The following is an 18900-nucleotide window of genomic DNA, read 5'->3' on the forward strand; positions in this document are numbered from 1 at the left end:
TCAATAATGAGTTTGGGTGAGGATAAAAGAGACATTAAACCCACCCTTATCGAACCTCGATTCTCACTTAAGGATAAATACTTATCATTGTCCCATTGATGGTTGAGTCTCCCTACTTCTAGTCATATGTGCAAGTCTTCAAACATCAAGAATGTCTAGTCCTAACATGTTAATTTAGAGCATAATAAAGATTGGTCCAATTTGGAAAGATAATAATTTATAACATTGAAATTTTACACAAAAACATGATACTAGAAAAGTATGTGTTGTTGGATGATAGAAATTCTATATTTGCATATGATAAATGACCAAGGTGACGAAACCCTAACTTTTAGACAATTTAGTTTTATATTTATGTAGGTTATGTGTTTATTTATTTTTCTTAGATAAGACCTAAGTTTCACATGATAAACCTAAAAGAAGTTTGCAAGGGAATATAAAAAGTATTTAGAGATAAGAATGACAAAATAAGTTAAACTCGTCAAGTCAATCCTTTAAAAAACAGTAGGGTGGATTAGGTAACTTAACTCACTAACCTACTAACATTGGACAAGTTGAAGGTAGGGTGAGGTTGGTTGACCTACTAACATGCCTGTTATATTTTTGAAAACTAATGTGAGCTCAAGAGATGGTTTATAATGAAAAAACATTAAGTATATCATATATGACTCTTTGAATGAAATAAAATTATTTAGGTTGATGGGTACTAAGATGATTTTCTTTTTAATTTTTTTGGCTAATTTTGATGGGTCAACCAACCAATCCAACATTTTACCCTTTGACGGGCAAACCCGCCAATCCACCTCAAAGTGAAATGAGTTATGTTTTTCAACCTATTTCCTTTAGTTGATCAACCTCTGTTTGCCTCACTTATGGTGAGTTGAAAGTTGATTTGGTTTGGTCCACTTTTCCTCCCCTACTTTAAGAGAAATTTAAAATGAATTATATATGCAGAAAAAAAAATATTTTTGGATTTTTAAAATTTTAAATAAAAAATTGAAATAATTATAAATATGCATTTCCAAATAATTACAATGGAACCATAACCAATTATGAAAACAGACTAAGGCGACATAGCATACAAGATATTAAGTTGTCCCAAAAAAAATGTCAAGTGACACATTCTTAAGGATGCAAAGGAACATTTAGATTATCCATTGATTAAAGTAAACATTTTGGAGATTCATAGCTAAGCACAAGATACCGTATCATATGTTAGCACTAATAGAGTTGTCAACATAAAATGATCAAACATGCATAAAAGGTTCACATTACACCCATTACTCATCTTCCAAATGAAACTTACATATAACATAATAAAATGAAAACAGAACAAAGTAGACTAATGTGAGCATTAGAACACTATACGTTCCTCAAGTGAGCATTAGCTTAAAGAGTTTAAGCGGTGATGTTTCTAGTCGTCATGCCTACATTCCTCAAGTGAGCATTAGCTTAAAGAATTAGAACACTATACATGCTTACATTGTGGTCGGTCAATTGTAAAAATTAATCATCAATATAATCGATACAAATATTTAATATTAATGTTAGCATGACTAAAAAAATATTAATGGATAAAATAATGTAAAAAAAAATCAAGTTTTATTGAATATTTATTTTAAAATGTATAAAAATTAATTTTTATTTTATTTTTATGTATAAATATTTATTTTTTAGTAGTTGATATACGGATCAATCTGATTTGTTTATAGTTTAGTATGTAAAATTTATCTTTTAAACAAAGTGACTAAGTTTGATACATATAAATAAATTTTTTTTCAAGGTACATATCACTTTATGAATGAACAAATGGATATATGGATTCAAATAATAATTTGAAAAAATATTTTTTATAAAATAATATTTTAAAAAAGTGAAAATGTATAAACTTAAAAGAAAAATTATTGATTTTATTTTCTAAATTAAAATCTATCAAAATAAAATATGTCAACATTTTAAACATAATAAATTAAAAATTAAAATCTTCACGTAACATATTAATAGTATATATACATTATATTTAAGCAGAGTAATCCGTAAATTTATATAAAGTCCGTACGATATATAGATTTAATAAATCAGACTCAAAAAATTCATATAATTATATGGATTTTGAAAAAAAGAGAAAGAGATATATATATATTATCAGTAAGATTAAGCTGTCCCCTTGTAACTAATTTAGATTCGATGAGAATATCACGACTGACGTGAGAATTGGCCGATTGGGTTCCAAAACGACGTGTCGCATAATTTCCAACAGAAAAGTGACGCTGAAGTGCTTAATGCTCTTTCATTCTTTCCCATCTCTTCTAATTCCACACACACTACACAGAGCCAACCAAAGAAAGAATAAAAAGGGAAAGCGAATTCCGAAGAAGCATCCATCCATTCATCAGAGAAACCGCAAAATGGCTTCAGCGACTAAGCAGCAACAAGAGGGAGAGAAACCGGCGAAGCGAAAACCGGTTTTCACGAAAGTGGATCAGCTGAAACCGGGAACCAACGGTCACACTCTGGTGGCAAAGGTGTTGTCCTCCAACACTGTGTTGCAGAAGGGACGACCCTCTTCTTCGCACAACATTCGTCCCACTCTCATCGCCGAGTGCCTCATCGGCGACGACACCGGCACCATCATCTTCACCGCGCGCAATGAACAAGGTAAGGTCCCACTACTCACCAAGACCACCACCACCACTACCAACAACAACAAAAACAGCAACCCCATCATCATTCGTCCTACTCTCATTTTTGCTTTCAGAAAAATCAAAACTTTTCACTTGGGCACCTTTTTTTATAAAAAAAAAATTCCAATGGATCCGCAGTGTTCTGGTCTCGTGTGGTTGTGTTTTGAATAGTGGGTATTCTGGGAATGGGGATTAGAATTTTGATTATGAAGTGGCTGACTCTGTTGGATTAGAATGCGTTGGTTACAAATGTTTGGTGGTGCTACTTCAAATCTTGATAGTTATCGATTGGACTACTCATCTGAGTGAATTGCTTTTAGGTTTTGATGTTGTGACTTGTTCTGCTTTAGGATTTTTGTTTCATGATATTTGGCAGTGTTAAATGTCTGAGGAAGAATGGAGAGAGTGGGTTCCTTAGATGTATGGGGTGTGCTAAATTGTGCTTTTGCTTTGAATGGAAAGTTGTGTCTTTTGTGATGGAAAAATATGCTTTGAATGTTTCTCGAATAGATTGGGGCTTCTTGGTTCTTTTTTTAAAATCCAAACCGGTTAGTCTTTCTGCCTTGAAGGTTTTGAATCCGAATTTGTTATTTCATGTTTGTTTCATGATATTTGGCAGAGTTAAATGCTATGAGTATTGATCTCATTATGCAATTTATTCTATAGTAGGTTAGGAGTCACAAAGTAACTACTGGAGAGTGGTAGAACTTTTAGGCTTTGTCAGGGAACCGTGCGAGGAAGAAAAATGGGATCAGAATGATGAAAATGTGATGCCATAATATAGACAAGTCTTCGGTGTGACATTACTTATTTTGTATGATTATTCTGTTTAGAGCAAATTATACTCCCATCCTATGGATTTTTTCAAATAGCATTTGATATCTTTTTTATATTATTTTTACCTTCTTAAGGACAACTTCGTTAACTAGCGTCAATTAAAACATGTCAGCAGATAAAATTATTCCAACATCTTTGTTATACTTGCATTTCTTGTATTTTTTTTTTTCAAATTGCATTCGATACTCCTTTTTTTTTTCATTATTTTTATCCCCCTTCTGTTCTATTAACGTTGTTATCTAACGTCAATTGATATGTGAACAGACGAAATTGTCCTTACATCTTTGTTAAATACTCAATAATAAATTAACAATTGACCATGTGATCTTTCTTAAGACAATAATATCAAACACCTAGTCATAAAAAATAAATATTTTAAAGAAAGGAATTAAAAACACAAATGCAAGAATAAAATACTAAAGTTTGAAGCAAAATATCATATTCAATCAATAGGTATTACCGAAAACACGTCTAACAAAAACACAACAACCAAACAACTCAATATGCACCAAAAAAATTAAAGTAAAAAGAAGAAGAAGAAGAAGAAGTAAGTGTGTTAACACATGCGTACCAACAAGATGGATTCACGTCCAACAAAAAATTGAATTTACGTTCAAATTAGAGAAAAAAAAGAGAAGAAAGAGTGTTAAAATATTTTGATGTTGAAAATGATGTATGTCTTTTATGAAATTAATAGGAAGAAAATGAGAATATTTTAGATATAATTTTCATTCATGTGATCAGCATGTGTTTATTTTTTGTTAAGTTATTAAATGATGGTTAGAAAAGGAGAGGATCTGAGTGTAATGAAAACTAAACAATTAAAAAAAAATTATAGGATGAAAAAAAAAGAGATTGACATGTTTAAGGGATCAATGAGGCTTGCTGTTGAAACGAGTGTAATTTAGTCTCGTGTTTATGTAGTTTAGAGAGCTCATAACCTTATCTACACAAACATTTTTACATTCGGAAATATCGTGCGTCAATTATGATACGAGTTTCAGGTCATTTTAATATAAGTTACCTCTCACATGACTTTGTTGATTGGTAACACTTGATATTTGGTATGTGTAGGGTGTGTTAGATAAGACACCAGTTTATGTTCTATTATGTAAGATGTGACTTTTTTCCTTACCCCTTTACGTGCAGTTGACATGATGAAACCCGATAACACAGTTATTCTTCGTAATGCAAAGATTGACATGTTTAAGGGATCAATGAGGCTTGCTGTTGACAAATGGGGCCGCATTGAGGTTACTGATCCTGCAAAATTCGTAGTTAAAGAGGACAACAACCTATCTCTGGTCGAATATGAATTGGTGAACGTGGCTGAGGAATGATTCCACAGAAGAGTGCAAGTATGGCTTTATGATCTGTTTATGATACAATGGATACTGGTGATCATGAAGGTAAAACATAACTGTTGGTGGATGGGTTGGTATACATTCTTACTTCTGTTAGCTGGTATTTTCCTATAACATGTTTGACATCTTTTAGTGTTAAGTTGATGTCACTTGAACAATGTTGTGTCCGTGATCAAGTTTTGCTATCATCTATGTAAGCAACTGTATCCAATGAACTTGAGAAAAGTATAATATTTTGTTAATATAATTATTCACATGTTTATCCATTTTCGTGTATATCTACTTGCAACATGTATAGGACAAAATTCGAATCAAGCTCCACTTATCTTTGCTAGCAAGTTCTTCAATTTGAGAAAGACAATGTGATGTTCAAGTAAAGAATAAGTATAAATATCGTAATATGTTAAGTTGCAAATTACATCCCCATAATCGCAACCATTCAGTTTATGAGTATGGAGTATTGTTCTGACTAAATAAAAACCTATACATGTCTGAATTTATTGCTATTGTTGTGCGGATGCAGAAATTTGCTCTTCTTTCTTTTGTAGACGTCATTTGGAACTCTTGACCTTCTGGCAAGAGTTGTTTCTCTTTTATATATGGCTTGTGAAATGTAAAAGTGCCGAACTCTTGTAAGTGGGGATCACTATTGTGTATAGAGCCTAGAACTAGTGTCTCAAGTTTTTGCAGGATTTTCGGTCACCTGTTTTTTGAATTTTCACCTTTGGAAAAAATAAAGGATAATATTTGGACACTTCATAATTTTAAATACTCTTTTAACATTTTTTATTTCTCTTTGTCTCTCTTTTATTATCACATCATATTTATCATTCATACGCATATCTACCAAACATTATATCTCTTTTAAGAAGCATGTAATAATGACAGTAAGCAACTAAAATTTGAGCAGATGTTTGTATTAGGACTTCTTCGGATTTATCTCATTTAAAAATTGAGATATATGACTTCAGATTAAAAAAAAAAGGGGAATTCATGACATTATAATTTTGTACGTTTTCTTCGTTGTGTACACATTTTCTCCTCTCGTTATAGGGAAACCAAATCATTATTGTCGGTTATGGAGTTAGTCACTATCAAATTGGCCATGAAAATGTATTGGACCATCCTTCGCACTAGAGACTTTGCTAGGCTGGCTTGAATGATGATAAAGCTAATCCATCCATTTGTTTTTGGAAAGGTGTAGGACCATGAGTTATGTGATGCGTTGATGGTAGACCCTCGTGGTAGATTACACAAGTAACAAGGTGGACAAAACTCAAACTGAAAAATACTAGGGTATATAGCTAAATTTGTTCGAAAAAATGTATGTAACAACAAAATCAACTTTAAAGATAAAAAAATTTAATTTAATTTTTAAATATACAAAAATTGTAATAAATTAGTTTTGTCATTAAATTTGTAAATTCATTTTATTATTAAGTTATATTCTTTGAAGATTAATTTGACACTAAGTTACAAAATTTAGGGATCAATTTGTTATTAAATTATCTTTAGGATTAATTTGTTGTACTTTTGTACATTTAAAAATTAATTTGAATTTTTATCTTTTAGAAATTAATTTGTCAGCGTGTCACACCTTTAAAGATGAATTTGACTATTTATCCAAAATACAATTAACATGCTTTCTACTCACTAACATACTCTAATTGGTTGAGATTTATTAAAAATGAAAAAAAATTATGTCTCATATCTTATTTTATAATTTTTAATAAATTTTAGCATATTACATAAAAATGTGTTTAAAGGAATGAGTGAAGAGTTTGAACTCAAAAGTTAGTACTGTTAGTCTAATTACTCATTAGTTATTATAGTTGCACAAAGTTCCTATACTTAAAAAACGTCCACTTTAGTCCCTATGGTACTATTATTTCATCCATTTTAGTTCTTACACATCATTTTTCATTTTTTTTAGTTCTATCGTCTAAACTCACAAAGACTAAAAATTATTAAAAATAATATGTATAAAGACCAAAATAGATGAAATATAAATTTTGTACAACTATAAGGATCAAATAAGTAATTAAACTTTATTGTTATGGTCTTTCCTCTTCAAATTTAACAACTTAATTGTTATGGTCTTTCCTCTTAGTAGTGGTGGTGGTGATGGTAGTAGTAGTAGTAATAATTTTAGTTTTTGAGTTTTTTGATTTTATGGGTGTGGTGCTTATTTATTATATTTCAATTTTTAAACCATGCTTAACAAAGTATGTTAGCCTATATGATGAAGATAATAATAATGTGATTCCTCCTTTGATCTTTTTTCCACTATTTGATTACACTAACATTATAAGTGTAATCATTTAATAAAAAAATATTTAATAAAGTATGTTAACCTAGTATTCAGTATTTTCATTTAATATAAAAATTAGCCTATAAAAATATTGGATTTTAAAAATAATAGATAAATTAAAATGTTGACTCAATCTAATCCAAATCATTTATAAACGGATTCATTTGGATTGAGTTTTAATTTTTTTTCTCTTGGAAAATCAACTTAAATCAACCCATTCGGGTTTGATTGGATTGAATCATGAGTTTACTTAAATGAACTCATTCGGGTTTGATTGGATTGAATCATGAGTTTGACTAAATTCAACTCAAAGTGACCCACATACATCCTTAATTTTGCATGAAGAAGTCTAAATCAGCAATATTCACTTTATTTAAATAATAAATCGTGATGTTTTTTTTAATGATCTTGTAACTTTACAGTAAATACATTAGTTTTAAATTTTATCATTGCTTTAGTTCTCTCAATTACTAATTGTTTGTGGTGATTGGAGAAAGTTTAACCTGCAGATTACTAAATAGAATAGTCATTTCTTAAATATAAGTACAGGTCAAGCGTAATTTTAAATTTAGCATTTTAAAAATAAATGTCCAAAACCTAAACATTTTTGGAAAAAAGCACCTCATCTACACCCCGCTCACCATCCCTATCGCCTACTCTAAGAACCTGCAACCTCTGAGGGATCTTCCTCCTCTTCTGACTAGAGCATACAAATGATTCCTATAATAAAACAGGTGTAAGAGTAATGGTTCCCAAGTGTTGATGCCTCTCGATCTACTCCCATCGTGATGATTGTAGTCCTCAAATAAAACAGGTGTAAGAGTAAGTTCACAAATGAAAAGAAAAAGTCCAAGCCTTCCGTAAAAGTCCATAGATTTTAAGAATAAAACAACTCATCATTATATGTACTTAAATTGCCTTACATACAACCATTGTCAATGTTACAAATTTACTAGTCATAAAAAGAAATGATCTAGCGTAAATAATATACACATTTTGTTGATTTGAAAAGTATCTACATAGGTTCTTACAAGCAACCCCTATAGAAATGAATACGCGAGGTTCCACTAAGTAATCTTAAAAGAATAAAGACGAAGGTCCTAGTAAGCAACTCTAAATAATGTTTAAGACAGAGGTCCTACCAAGTACCAAGAAACCTTTATGGATATACAGGACTTAAATTCTCTATCCCATCTCCTTGATAGATGCATTTCACAACTACTTTTGTGATTAGTTAATGCATTTCTTTGTGCACCCAGCTTATTTCTTGTACACCCAGCTATTTTTCAATCATGGGTTTTGGGTTTACCTTTGTGCTGCTCCTCTTTTCTAGGGAATATATTCTTTCATGTTGAATGTTTACATGATTATATCATGAAAATAGTACCTATCTCTTAAACTATATATAGGTAGGGTCCTATTAAAATTTATGTACATTTAAGAAAAGAGAGTTAAACACAATTTTAACATGAGAGGATCCACTTTCTACAAGTAGCTAAAATTCTGTATCTATGTGGCTTGACTTGAAGGTTGTATTTAGGTTTATGTTGAATCTAAGTTGGCTTGACTTGAAGGTTGTATTTAAGTTCTATTTCTACATTTGAGTGTTTTTCATACTTTTATTTTTTGTTCTAATTAGACCTGCAGTACTTAGACCTTACATTAGACTTTGACTAAGCCGAGACCAATCAAATGAATCCATTTGAAGGAATAAATTAAGTTCTCCAACATTGTTTTTAATGCTTTTGTAATTTGGCAACTCATTATTTTATTGTGCATGTATTGGATTGAAAATTTGGTATATGTTCTATCTCCTTGTGACGAACACCGTAGTCTCAGCAAAATTTAAGAACGTATGTTGTGTTGAAGTTAATCCAAATATAGATACTTAGTTAGATTGTTTGTAAATGATAGTTAATATTCTGTTATTTCTATTGTAATTGTTTTGTGATACAAAAACACTATATAAGAGGTGCATATGTGTAAGTGTTTTGCTAAGCAATATGCATGTTTTCATTAGCATATATCTTTCTCTTATAAACTCATGTGAGTATGTGTAAGGAGTTTTATCTACAACAAGGTGGTATCCAAAGCATGATTCAGAGACTTGTGCAAACTGCAACCATGGCTTCTGTTAATGGCAGTGGAAATTCCATACACTCTTTGCCAATTCTAAATGGTATGACTAGCGGGTTGTAAGAATGGAAGCCATTCTTGGCTTCCAAGAGATGCTCAAGGTTGTGAAGGAAGGAGTCTCTGCGAGAGAAAGATGAAGCTGCAATTAAGAAGAAGGACTACAAAGCGAAGTTTCTTTTCCATCAATGTGTGGACCTTGTGGTTTTTGAAAAGATCTCAAAAGCCAAAATGGCTAAGGCGACTTAGGACATCTTGCAGAAAGCATACAGGAATGCTGAGAAGACCAAGAAAGTGAAGTTGCAGTCTCTCAAAAGATAGTATGAGCTAATGTCCATGCTTGATCAAGATTTCATTGAATATTATTTCAATAGAATGTAGTTGATAATGAATTCAATGAAAACTTGTGGTGAACTTATTTCTGAGCAGAAAATTATGGAGAAGATCTTGCTAAGACTAACCCCTCAATTTGATCACATAGTTGTTGCAATTGATGAGTCCAAAGATCTTGAGGAATTGAAAGTAGAAGAGCCACAAAATTCTCTCGAGGCGCATGAGCAAAGGCTCAATGAGAAGTCTAGTGTAAGAGAGTTGGATCAAGCTATGCAAGCTCAAACTTTCAAGAAAGGGGATGCTGATAACAGAGATTGGAAGAAAGGAAAAGGAAAAGGCAAAGGAAACTGGTCTTCCAATAAAGAAACAATCAAGGTTGAAGACAAGTCTGAATCATCAAATAAAAGAAGAGGAAGAACTTTCAACAATCAAAGAAGAAGGAAAGGGCAAGACAAAAAGAAAATTCAGTGCTTCAACTGTGAAAAATGAGGTTGCTATGCCTCTGAATGTTGGCATGGCAAAGGGAAGCAGACCAAGAACAGTGAAGAGAAGGCTAATGTGGCTCAAGATGAAGTTTCTGATGAGGATCTTGTTCTGTTGGTTGCAACCAGTGATGGAACTCCCCATTCAGAAGCTTGATATTTAGACATTGGATGTTCCAATCATATGACTGACCATAAAGAATGACTAAGTGATTTTGATGCAAGTAGAAGGTTAAAGATTAGGCTTGCAAATAGTAGAACCTTAGCAGCCGAAGGCATGGGAAACATAGTGATTCAGAGAAAATATGGCAAGGCAACACTAATTGAAAATGTGTTGTTTGTGCCTGGGATGAAGTGTAACTTGGGGAGTGTCAGACAACTTGTTGAGAAAGGATTCTCTATAATAATTAAGCATGATTTCTGGGAGTTGTTTGATACAAATCAGAAACCGGTGCTGAAATCTCCTCTTTCAAAGAATAGAACCTTTCAAGCCAACATAAGAGCAACTGAAGTGCATTGTTTGAAAGCTACTGAGCTAAACTAAGAAAGCTGGCTATGGCATCTACGATTTGGTCAATTAAACTTCAAAAGATTGAATCAATTAGTAGCTAGTGATATGGTCATAGGACTCCCAAAATTACCCATTCCAGATAAAATTTGTGAAGTATGTCTTTTTGGTAAACAACCTAGAAATGCATATAGTTCTTATTTACCAATGACAACATCAAATGTGCTAAATGTGATACATTCTAATGTGTGTGGCCCTTTTGAAGTACCTTCTCTAGGTGGAAAAAAGTATTTTACCTCTTTTGTTGATGAGTACAGTAGAATGATGTGATTGTACTTGATTAAATCTAAGGATGAAGTACTTTCAAGTTTTAAAAAATTCAGAGTCATGATAGAGAAACAATGTCGGATAGCTATAAAGATTTTGTGAACAGATGGAGGAAAGGAGTATACTTCAAAGGCATTTAAGTTCTATTGTGAAAAACATGGTATTTTACATGAAGTAACAACACCATATACTCCCCAACACAATGAATTGGTTGAAAGAATAAATAGAACAATTCTTGAGATGGCAAGAAGCATGATGGAACATAAAGACCTTCCTCATTCATTTCAAGGTGAAGTTATAAGCACAACAACTTATCTACTTAATAGGTGTCTTACTAAAAGGCTGAAGAAAAAGGTCCTTAGTCTAGAAGGAAACCTATGGTAAGTCATTTGAGAATTTTTGGTTCCCTATGTTTCAAACATATACATGATGCAAAAAAGGAATAAATTGGAAGACAAAAGTGAGTCTATGATCCTAGTTGGTTATGATGTCATTAGAGCTTATAGGCTTTACAGTCCAGTAAAGCAGAAAATTCAAGTTATTAGAGATGTGTTAATAAATTAAGTTGAATGATGAGATTGTAAAAATCAGAAGAACAACTTTAGACTAGTTATTCTAGCATTGGCTGAAGGTCAGAATGAGGATGGTGTAGAAGGCACAGTAACTGTAACTTCTCAGAATCAAAGGCCACAGAGGCAGAGGCAAATGGCAAGCAAATTTGTAAATTTTGAAGTAACCTCAGAAGGAGAACTAGTATAATTTGCTTTGTTAGTGATAAACCACTTTTTGAGTGGTATTTTGTGTGAGTTTTTGTGTCATTTTGCATGTATTTTCTTGACAGGACTCACGTTTGGACACTAGTTTTGTATTACAAAAGTAATGTCGTTCAATTGAGTGAAAAAATTGAAAATTACACAAATTTCTGAAGATTTAAAGATTTTGCACTTGATCATGGTTGTGGTACATTTACCACGACCATGGTAATCAACATAACCATATTCAGATGATAACGTCAAGGATCCAATAACGATCTTCATAAACTCACCACGGTTGTGGTCAACTGATGAGGTTCGTGGTCAACTCAGAAGACCATAGTCGATCCATAATGACCTAAGGCTTCAGTGTCACTTCTAATCATGGCTGTGGTGAAATCAGAACGGTTGTAGTGTGCCTTTTTGTGCAAATATCTTGAAGAAGCTATATATAGGTTTTTAGACTTTGTAAAAACAATTTTTAGTTTGATGCAGCGGTAAAGTTGTGCCTTGGTGACTTGTTGGTCATGGGTTTGAATCCGGAAACAGCCTCTTTGCATATGAAAGGGTAAGGTTGCGTACAATATCCCTCCCCCATACCTTCGCATAGCGAAGAGCCTCTGGGCAATGGGGTACGAAGTTTTTATTCTTATCTTTTTACAAATTTAAAAGAAGTTCGAGGATTTTTAAGAGCTGAAGAACGTGAACAACACCACTAGAATAGATTGTGATTATCATTCCTGCTTATTGATATGTGTTATATTTATTTTATATAGGATTGTTAGTGTTGCTCTAATCATGAGCAGCTAGTCCCCCTAGTCCATAGGTTATGATGTAACTATCCAAAATATACTCATTTCCTTTGTTCTTAATGAAACTCCTCATTGTTTTATGTTAATTAATTCTCTTCTTTATTTTAATATTTATTTGAAACCAGTCATTCTAATACTCAATCGATTGCATAGTAGTGATCATTTGCATGTAATTGGTTGATCTAGGTAGAGAATATTTTGCACTAAATTTTATGATAAAACTATTTGGGTAATCTCCGATAGATTAGTTAATCTTTAATTAATCATTCTTAGAATTGATTTTATCCTTTGACTTAAATTGATAGATTCATGATCATTGGGGTATTAATTTAAGGAAAAAAAAATATCTTTTGACCTTGATCATAGGCTTTAGTTGATTTTGAGAATTAGTAATTAATTGGGGAAGAAATTTTATTAGGACTAGAATTGGAGGAAAATTGGTACTAGTAAGTCATAACCTCTGATCACTCTTATTATTACTCAAACCTCTTTTTATATACATTTTTTTCTTATAAAAACAAAAACCATAAAAATGTTTAAATCCTCTTTTTATTTATCTTTATTGTTAGTTTAATAAATTTAACTAATTGGAAACACAACTAGTCTTTTGGGTTTGATATTCGAACTTTTGAGTCCACTGTTACTATTGCGTAAGATATACTTATCCTTGTGCGAGCCTTACATACTTTATGCATCATATAGCAAATGCAGAACCAATTGACAATATAGAAGCTTTGGAAGAACAGGTCTGGAAGGCAACAATGTTGGAAGAACTAAAAGTCATTGAGAAGAATCATACATGGAAGTTGGTGGAATTGCCAGCAAAGAAGAAACCAATAGATGTTAAATGGGTGTTCAAGCTAAAATTGAACCCCAATGGCACTATTGCAAAACATAGGCCAAACTAGTGACTAGAGGGTTCCTACAGAAGCCTAGCATAGATTACTCATAAGTCTATGCACCAGTGGCCAGACTTGAAATAATAAGACTGGTTATGGCACTAGCAACTAGTAGTGAATAGCCATTATTTGATATGGATGTAAAATATGCATTTTTTAATTTCTTGAGGAAGTAGTGTGTGACACCTTCTGCCCCGATATACATATTTATATAATAACAGACATGAAAATATGGAATTAAATAAAATAAGATTTTATTTAATGAACATAAAAAAGTTCACGTGAGTAAAAAGTTCACATTCACTTTACTATTACAAATAAAACTTGTTAGAAATATTTTCGGCTTAAAAAATCATGCATTTAAAACAAAAGTTCATGCTTCAATGTTACATCCTATCAAAGTATTATGTTCCATCGTCTTGTAGCATGAGGTTCTCCATAGCTATGCACCTAACCATATGCTCCCAAGGACACAAGATTCAAGATTATCACAGGATCCAAACACAAACAGCATATAGGGAGTAAGTTATCACATTCCTAACCAATAGAGAGAAACAAAACAACATGGATATACATATCATATAAATGAAATATAACTTACTTAAACACAACTCACATCATTCCACCACTTATCGCGTGATATCACATCTCAACACTACACGTCTCACACATTTTCACATCATTCACGTACTCAAAAATCAAACACAATATCACTCAACCAATCAATATCAATCAATACACAGACGTTATGCAACAAATGTATTAAGACTCAATCCTATATGTAATGTGGTACCATGTCAGTGAAAAATCTCAACAGGAGCCTAAGAGTACATGACAAGATAGTCCACACACTAGTAAGTCAGGTTACTCTCACTAGGTAAAATCATAGGGAGACCAGTCAGGGTTTGCTCCAACCATATGGGATCAACACAGGCTTCAAGGAACATTTAAACCGAGTGTATTTACTCCCAAGGCCTACACTCCAAAAAGTCTGTCAGGAGCTCTCCTTCCTGATTCAGGTCCAACCCAAAAAACATTTTACCACGTAAACTCTATCTATGAACTTTACAAAACACACGACTCCTTAATTGTTCTCAAAATAATTTTATCTCGTCGCGCTTGTGATTAAAGTCGTCAGGTTCCCACAGTGGTTCCTATTACAATACTCGTCACGTATTAACTTGTCGTCCTTAAAGGATCTTACAGTCGTGTTATTGTATAGTTCATAACTCATAACTCAATGCACACAACATGTCAATACACATGTATATTACAATTCAATACATACTCAATTTATCACATACACTCAATCTTAATCACGATGGTATAATTCCAAAGCAACATGTTATCACACGCCATGAATCATATACACATCACACAATATTAATATATACATGGCACACACATAGACTTTACCTATGAACTATGCAATACACACAACTACTCAATAATTTTCAAAATCATTTTAATTTGCCGCACCTCAAAGTGATTCAACTTGTCAGGTTCCCATAATGGATCTCATCACAATACTCGTCAGGCTTACAATTGTGTGATTGCACAGTTCATAACTCATAACTCAATACATACAATATCTCAATACACGTGTATCTCACAATTTATTGCATATTCAATTTATCACTTACTCACATTTTCAATCACAATTTCATGATCCCAATATAATAATTTATCATGCTAATACAGTAAAATCTTGTCCAAAATACAAAAAAATTATACAAAATATTTCTCAAAACATGGGAAGTAAAATCCCTCAAACAATTTCACATAATCATATCAAAATCAAAGGAAGAATTATAATACAATAAATATCCCAAAATAGGTTCCAATTTGATCCTCTAAGGATCCTTACATATGTTCATTCTAATTTCAATTACGATAAACTTATCCCTTACTTCTAAGCGGGCTCACGTGTGTAGTTCGACGCTAATAGCGGTGTCTCTAATGGCTCCCAAAGATTCCTCAAGTTTTTTCTTTGTTTGCTCTGTTAAGTTTTCGAAGGGTTAGAGAGAAGGAGAAGGGATTGGAGCCTCCAGTTCACTGTCTGTGTGTGATGCAAATTTATCCCTCCATAGACATTAAGTTGCAAATCCCAACAGTGATGATGTGCGGAAATGTATTTCACACCTGGTATTCAAATTTCATGACAATCCAACGGTTAATGAGTCTGGGAAATTAGTTTTATTGGGACAGATTTTGATGCATGCAAGAAGAAAAAGAGCTCGGTGCGAGGGACATTTCTAGCACCACAAACATTATTTTTACAAATTGCAACAATGAAGACATGAGAAATTGAGTTTCAAACCTGGTTTTCAAATTTAACAACGATCCAATGGTTAACGAGTCTGGGATCATTGTTTTACTGAGATATGTTTGAGTGTATGCGATAAAAATAAAGGATTTTGAGAAAGGGAGAAAAGAAAACAAATTTGAAAGAAATAAAGAGTGTAGAGACATATCGTAAACGTAACAAGAAACTCATTTACTCTATTTTTTAAATTTGAGGACATAGTATGTCTATTTATAGCTATTATTTACTCTATTTTTTATTTTTTATTTTATAAAAAGAAACTTTATTTATTCTATATCAAATGAATAAATAAAATATTTTTTTATTTTCCTTCAAACTATTATTTTAATTAATAAAATTATTTCTCCTTATTTATTTAATTAGAAAAACCTCATTAATTTTCTAAAATTCTATTTATTTTTAAATAAAACACCTTTTAATTTATTTTACGAAAATGGGGTGTTACATAGTGTATGTGACTCTATCTCCAGGCTTTGAAAAAAAGGAAGAGAAAATATGGTGTATAAATTGAATAAGGCCTTGTATTGTCTTAAACAAACTCCTAGGGCTTGGAATAGAAGGATAAACTCCTTTTTGGTACAACTTGGTTTCTGCAAATGCTCAGTAGATATGGAATCTATGTCAAGAAAGAAAAGGAATCAAGTGTGATATGGATTTCCATGTGTGTAAATGATTTATTGGTGACTGAGAATGATCATAACGACATTGAATGTTTCAAGGCATTAATGGTGACTGAATTTTAAATGACAAATCTAAGTAGCTTGGCATATTTCCTTGGGTTAGAACTTGTGACTACTTCAAAGGGAATTATACTTCATCAACAAAGGTATGTTATCAAAGTGCTTAAAAGGTTTCACATGGCAGATTGCAATCTTGCTAATACTCCAGCAAAGGTGAATGTAAAATTGGGAATTGAAGAAGAAGAAGTGGATCCAACAATGTACATACAACTAGTTGGATCTTTGAGGTAGTTAAGTAACAATAGACCTAATCTTTCCTTTGTTGTTGGTCTAATCAGTAAGTTCATGAGTAACCCAAAATAATTTTCAGGTATGTGAAGGGAACATTGGATTATGGTATATTGTTCCTAGAAAGATAGATCAGAAAACAGTAAGTTTGTTGGGATATTTTGACTCTGATTGGTGTGGAGATAGAACAGATAGGAGGAGCACTACAAGATACTTGTTCAAGTTTCTAGGTGCACCAATTTCCTAATGCTCTAAGAAACAGCCTACGGTGTCTTTGTCTTCCTGTGAGGCTGAGTATATAGCATGTTTATTTGCTAGTTGCCAAACTATATAATATGTTCAAGTTTCTAGGTGCACCAATTCATTGCTAAATGAAGTTAATTTTAAAGTGGAGAGAGCTATTAAATTGCTAGTTGATAAACAGTCAGCTATCAATTTGTCTAAAAATCTAATCTCTCATGGAAGAAGTAAACATATTGAAACCAAATTCCATTTCCTAAGGGAGCAGGTAAATAATGGAAAGCTTGAAGTGACATTGTTAACCGTTTGGCAAATGTACCAAATGTCCAAACACATTGTTATTTGCCTAAGATGTATTAATTGAGATTTTTCTCTATCAATTAGGTAAATTTTTCTTACCCACATATATTAGAATAATTGTCCTTGATGTCTCATGATGATAAGTCTATCTTACCTATCTATCTCCCAAATCTCTTTGTAAAGATTCAATAGATAAAATGCATGAAGTTCTAATTCTAGATGCTTGCTTTGATGCATGAACATAATGCAATCACTCTATGTCTAGCAATGATTTTATTAAGATATCGCTTCCTTTTAGTTCTATTAGAAATTATCCTCTGTCGAGCGATTAATTCCTAAAATTGATGCATGCAAAACCTTTCTTGTATTTCTATTAAGGATTACTCTCTGACGAGCACCTAACCCTCAAAGATGATGCAAGGATGAATGATACATGAAATTAAAGTAAGAAAGGATAATAGGAAAGAAAATTCATGTTTGCATTGATAGATATAAAGTATATAATACATCTTTTGACTTTTTAGGCCTTCGAGGCCCTAACTAAGGATTTAGCCTCTCATAATTATAAGGGGTCTTATACTTGAAAGGGGTTTAGAAACTGATGGAAGAGAATGAATGAAAAAAGGGAATAGAAAATAATGGAAGAGAAGGAAGAATTCTCTAAGGGAGAGTTCTCAGGCTTTGGGTGTGTATTAGAGTGCTCTAAGACTCGGTGTGTCTTTTCTCCTTGGTTTGATTCTCTTTTTATAGTTGCTGGAGTAGACTTGGGTCTGCGTATTCGCGCTAAGTCTGCACTGCTCTCTAAGCGCGGGTGCCTGTATTCGCGCTTAGCGCGCATCCTCTCGCTTAGCGCTAGTGTGTGTTTTTGCGCTTAGCGAGGGTGCCTGTATTCGGGCGCTCAGCACGTGCTGCGCACTAAGCGCATCTTGGGCTGGGCCTTTTTTTTCAAATTTTTACTATTTTCTTCATCTTTTAGACTGTTAATCCCTTATTTTCATATCTGCAAGCCATGAATAGAAAAAACATCAATTCTTAATAATTAAGGATGGATAACTGCTAAATAATCATTTTAAGGATATTTACACTATATTTTTAATATAAAAAATAGCTCATATTTAATAGTTATCAGACATATTGTTCAACAAAAACATAGTTGGTTGATATACTAACTAAGGCAATTAGGTCTGATAGATTTGTAAAACTTAGAAGTGAGTTGGGAATTGCATCATGTGAATATTTGGATTAAAGGAAAGTGTTGAAGTTAATCCAAATATAGATAGTTAGTTAGATTGATTGTAAAGGATAGTTAATATTCTGTTATTTCTATTGTAACTGTTTTGTGATGCAAAGGCACTATATAAAAGATACATATGTATAAATGTTTTGTTAAGCAATATACAAGTTTTCATTAGTATATCCTTTTCTTCTAAACTCATGAGTGTGTGTAAGGAGTTTTATCTCCAACGTTCTTAAACATAATCTATGATTTTATGGTTTGTTTGGAATATCATTTCTCTATTTAAAAGTTGTTTAATTGCATTTGTATTAAACTAGGAGAGCAGTTGATTCTAAATAGTGAAACAATAATGAATTGAGCTTCTTTTGGAAGAAACTCAGCCACCAA

At 32.3% G+C, this 18900-nt stretch overlaps 1 protein-coding gene across 1 annotated transcript; it reads left to right on the plus strand.

Moving 5' to 3' along the window:
* The first annotated feature begins 2182 nt into the window (after positions 1 to 2182).
* Positions 2183 to 5151, plus strand: LOC100792756 (uncharacterized protein At4g28440). The gene is made up of 2 exons (XM_003529298.4): positions 2183 to 2658; positions 4671 to 5151. The coding sequence occupies exons 1-2, from the start codon at positions 2283 to 2285 to the stop codon at positions 4859 to 4861; spliced, it is 567 nt and encodes a 188-aa protein (XP_003529346.2). The 5' UTR covers positions 2183 to 2282; the 3' UTR covers positions 4862 to 5151.
* The last annotated feature ends 13749 nt before the right edge of the window (positions 5152 to 18900 follow it).

Source organism: Glycine max, chromosome 7, assembly GCF_000004515.6.
Source record: "Glycine max cultivar Williams 82 chromosome 7, Glycine_max_v4.0, whole genome shotgun sequence".
NCBI lineage: Eukaryota > Viridiplantae > Streptophyta > Magnoliopsida > Fabales > Fabaceae > Glycine > Glycine max.